Source organism: Coffea arabica, chromosome 6e (assembly GCF_036785885.1).
Source record: "Coffea arabica cultivar ET-39 chromosome 6e, Coffea Arabica ET-39 HiFi, whole genome shotgun sequence".
Lineage (NCBI taxonomy): Eukaryota > Viridiplantae > Streptophyta > Magnoliopsida > Gentianales > Rubiaceae > Coffea > Coffea arabica.
The window spans coordinates 1,635,125-1,639,768 of NC_092321.1; the positions used below are offsets into that span (position 1 = coordinate 1,635,125).

General features: G+C 40.5%; 1 protein-coding gene across 2 annotated transcripts; it reads left to right on the plus strand.

Annotated features, from left to right (window-relative positions):
* The first annotated feature begins 577 nt into the window (after positions 1-577).
* LOC113696043 (rop guanine nucleotide exchange factor 7) lies at positions 578-4,149 on the plus strand. 2 transcript variants are annotated; one of them, XM_027215359.2, is made up of 7 exons: positions 578-1,295; positions 1,427-1,543; positions 1,664-1,818; positions 2,367-2,441; positions 2,521-2,811; positions 2,897-3,253; positions 3,386-4,149. In XM_027215359.2, exons 1-7 carry the CDS (start codon positions 722-724, stop codon positions 3,875-3,877), a joined length of 2,061 nt encoding a protein of 686 aa, XP_027071160.1. In that variant the 5' UTR covers positions 578-721; the 3' UTR covers positions 3,878-4,149. The 2 variants fall into 2 exon arrangements, with proteins under 2 accessions (XP_027071160.1, XP_071910377.1); XM_072054276.1 differs by lacking the exon at positions 2,367-2,441 and having other exon boundaries at positions 3,386-3,983.
* Positions 4,150-4,644: the final 495 nt, after the last annotated feature.

Sequence of the window (4,644 nt, forward strand, 5' to 3'; positions counted from 1 at the left end):
GTGTGAAAAATCTTAAGTTGTAAGGATAGTAGAGTCCTTTCATCCCTAATGATGTAAGTATTGAGTATCAAATTGATGACACAAAAAGGTCAGTGACATTTTCAAAACTTCAAGAGCGATCGTTGAAATTGTGAGAAACTTCAATAAAGGTTTCTGAAATTATCCCATGTAATTAAGCATGAATGAAGTGGACCTGGACCTATCTAGGTTGATCCGTCCCTTAGAAGTATCCATTGACCTTTGTGATGATATTTGTTGTAACCAACTTGTAATCAGTAGTCTCCTAAATGGCGACGCATTTGTCATAATTGTGTTAAGAGCCGTTGTCTAAGCAAAAGCCGATGTGCAGAAAGCGACAGAGAGGCTCCTGATTTAAGCAAAGTTTAGTGCTTTTTAAGCCCACAGAGGCTCGTTAGACACTAGCCCCTTCTTTGCCCTTCCGATTCTTCTTGCTCTGCTTGCTTCTGGAGGCATTTGTTTTGGTTCGCATCATTTAAATACTTCTTTCCCTGTTACTACCATATATCATGCGCTTCGACCCTTTGAGAGCGAGAAAGAGCAGCCTCCTGCTATAATCATTGCCAACTTCACTCCTCTACTCAAGACTCATCCCCACACAAAACAGATTTCGTTTAATTTTTATTTTCTTTTTCTTTTTCTCGGTTTTTACAAGGTTTTACTTTTACCCCTGAGAATCAAACATGGTTGGAGTTGCTACCTTATGGATAGAGCTCTCTCAAGCCAAGAGGAAAAAGAGGCCAATGTACGATATCAGCCACAGCTCAAGCATTATGCATTTCTAAAGCAGTCCACAAGAAGCTCAAGAAAGAAGAACCCATTTTTTCTACTCAAGTATTGGGCTTCAAAAACACTGAGTAATTTGCATGTTAGACCTAAAATGTCCAGCTCATTCCGCAGTGAACGTTTTCATTTTAATGGGATGGTAGTCAACAACTCTGTTTATTGTGCTTCACCTTGCTCATCTGAGGGCAAGATGGATTCTTCACCGGAGAAGAGGGAGGAAATGGGAAATGGAAATTATGGGTTTTGTGACAATGACCGTATAGCTGTGGAGGAGTCTGGGGAAAGTAGTTCAAGTTCATGTTTTCTGGCGTCAGAAGTAACTCTGAACGATGAAGAACATAGTACTGAGGATTCCTCTTCGCCGCCTTCAATGATTTGGCCTATTCAGAAGGATGAACCACCGCATTATGCCAGTTCTCATGTTTCTGAAGATGCGCACAAACCCCATTCTGACACCAGGAAGTTAGAGAAACAAGGGTCATCACTATCAGGTAGGATGCCACCGTGCAATTTTTGTTTTCCGCTGTATGGACTGTGTTTGTTGTGCCATTTTGTCAATATTTACTTGTCGATTCAAGAACTTCGTTTTTACTTATATTTGTTGAAACATTAATTTGAGCAGAGACTGAAATGATGAAAGAAAGATTTGCCAAATTGCTGCTCGGGGAGGATATGTCTGGGTGTGGAAATGGGGTTTCTACTTCTCTAGCTATATCCAATGCTATTACCAATCTCTGTGGTATGTCCTCTTGATCTACCAACTCTTAACATGATTGGTTTAATTTTCTTTGATCTCAGTTGGTTGTCATGGTTCGTAAGTAACCCCGCATTTTCCTTAATTGTTTATTGTTTCCACTAGCTACAATTTTTGGGCAAATTTGGAGATTAGAACCTCTTCCTCTTGAGAAGAGATTAATGTGGCGAAGAGAAATGGAATGGCTTCTTTCTGTTAGTGATCACATTGTAGAGTTGATACCATCTTTGCAGACATTTCCAGATGGAAGCACTCTTGAGGTAAACTCTAATTTATCAGTATCCCTTGACAAAGCCATATCAATTTGCAACCGTCATGTATTCTTGTCAGATATTGAGTTGATTTTTTTTTTTGTGTCAAAAAGATATTGAGTTGATTAGTTCTCTAAAGAGTATTCGCTAAGATTATTGGACTCTTGATGTTGGCTAGGTTAATTTAAAGGCTATTACGCAATTTAGCAAAGCCTATTCAGGAAGTATTTAGAAAATATTTATGTACTTTTTGCAGGCAAATAGGACGAAGCAAATGGCACAAAAACTCCTTGCTTTGATCACTAACTCTTTGTTTAGTCAAAATGGTTATTCAACTAACAAAAGCGTACATTTCTAGCCACTCATCTATAAAAATGTATGTATGGTCCAAAAATTGTACGTTTTCTGCTATAGTTGCATGGCCATTTTGATTAAAGAAAAAAACTTAGTTACCGGAGCAGGGAATCTTAAATAATCTAAAGTGTCTCAATACACTATGCTCAATATAAAAGGATGTCTAAGCTGCTTTTATTGATTCTTGTACATGTTTGATGCAGGTTATGACCTCCAGGCCGCGGTCTGATCTATATGTTAACCTCCCTGCTCTACGTAAATTAGATAATATGCTTCTCGTAAGGTCCAAATCTTGCTTTTTGGAACGTTGCTGACAATATTGAGTGACCTTTTCTAAGTTTTAGCCTCTTCTCACAGGAAATATTAGATAGCTTCAAGAACACAGACTTCTGGTACGTTGACCAGGGGATCATGTCTCTAGAAGAAAACGGATCATCCTCATTCCGGAATCCCCTCCCCCGTCAGGAGGAGAAATGGTGGCTGCCAGTGCCTAGAGTCCCCATAGGTGGCCTCAGTGGGAATGCAAGAAAACTGTTGCAGCACAGACGTGATTGTACAAACCAAATCCTCAAAGCTGCGATGGCAATCAACAGCATTACTTTGGCTGATATGGAAGTTCCCGAGTCATATTTGGAAGCTCTTCCAAAGGTATGGTTCCCAAATTCTAAGTCCATTTATATGAAACAAAAGATTCTATGTATCGCTTACGTATTCTTCCTTAATTTGCTGACAGAATGCCAAAGCCAGTTTGGGTGACCTTATTTATCGATACATCAATTCAGATCAATTTTCTCCGGAGTGTTTGCTCGACTGCCTTGACTTGTCATCAGAGCATCAAGCTCTCGAGATTGCTAACAGAGTGGAGGCGTCAATTTATGCCTGGCGTCGTCGAAGTAGCTCAAAACATTTAAATAGCACAAATAAATCCAATCCAAAGTCATCATGGGAAATTGTCAAGGATCTGGTCATTGATGCAGACAAGAGAGAGCTGCTTTCAGAGAGAGCCGAAAGCCTGCTGCTTTGCTTGAGACAACGGTTTCCTGGTCTCTCTCAGACGACCTTAGACATGAGTAAAATTCAGTATAACAAGGTTTTCCCTGGCATTGCACTTCTCAGTACCTGTTATGTTCGCATTTTTTTCTTCCTTAATATCTGTGTTTCTTTTATTAGAAAATTTACAATATCCTTTGCTGAATCCTTCGTGTATGCCCCCCGTTCTTAGGATGTCGGCAAGGCCATATTGGAGAGCTACTCACGGGTATTGGAGAGTTTGGCATTCAACATTGTGGCCCGCATTGACGACCTAGTTTATGTGGATGACTTGACCAAGCATTCGGATCAACCTTTTTCTATGTCGAAGGTCGGTATGATTGCTCATAGGGGTGTTGTTATCGTGCCTCCCTCAAATACTCCGTACAAAACAGCTTTTACCACACCAAGCTTCTCACCTGCGCTGCGCCCTAGTCCTGCAACTGTCGAAAGATCACCAATTCTTGAAAACAAGCTTCCCCATCGAGGGTTCGGTGTGAAAAAGGTTTTGACAGATTATTTGAGTATCGATGCGAAAGGGAAGGACTTGAACAAACAAAATATAAGATCAGATTCATCTTCGAGTACATACCAAGAGTCATCGGCATCTCAATCATTGGACTGTTCTGATTTTCCCAGCGAGGTTAAGAGCCCCCTAGCACACGATTCTCCTCGCGAAGAATGAACAAGAGACTCAGCTTTGAACAAATTCCTCCATATTGTTTTTGACTGATAAATAGTGTGTATTTCATCCTTGCATCAATACATATGTCCGAATGGCGTTAGTTGCTTGTAAGTTCCCATACAACTTCCCAAGGTGAGGTATTCTCTGGTCGAACTGGCTCGACCATCCCTCGAATTTGGAAGGATTAGCATTTGTATAGACAATTGCCGAATTTTTCATGGTATTGGCTCCATGTAATGCAATTCTCAGTAATACTTAAATACGTTTAAACATTGCTAGTAGCTCTTACTCGAAAACTTTTAACAATCTGGCAATCACTTCACCACGTCCCAAACTTTAACCATCCGGCATCCGTCGCCTGTTGCCAGTTGCCACCACCCACATTCTCAAAGATCTCAATTCCCAAATGAATGTGCTTTACATGGAGAAATCTAGAGGCATACTTGACGATTGATGCCACATTAGGACCTCAAGCTAGTAATGGGAAGATTGTACAGCTTCAATAATTAGCTATAGTCACCGTCAAAGTTTTTTTCCATGCCATTTGACAAGTTTGTTATCCTAGTGGCTGCTGAAGTGGCTATTCTAAGCCGCAATTTCACATTGAACAAGATATATATATATGTGTGTGTGTGTGTGTGGTGCTTCCTTGTTTGATGGACGTAATTGAACGCATTTGCGTTAGACCTTAGAACCCACAACAGTAAAGGGCAATTAATCAGGCCCCTTGCGCACTGGCAGCAGAAGAAGATACTGTTTCAGACAGG

Excerpts from the sequence above, each read along its gene's own strand:
- LOC113696043 (XM_027215359.2), top strand. The coding sequence starts at position 722 with ATGGATAGAGCTCTCTCAAGCCAAGAGGAAAAAGAGGCCAATGTACGA. Across the intron at positions 1,544-1,663 it reads TGCTATTACCAATCTCTGTG|CTACAATTTTTGGGCAAATT; the intron begins GTATGTCCTCTT and ends TGTTTCCACTAG. Across the intron at positions 1,819-2,366 it reads CAGATGGAAGCACTCTTGAG|GTTATGACCTCCAGGCCGCG; the intron begins GTAAACTCTAAT and ends TGTTTGATGCAG.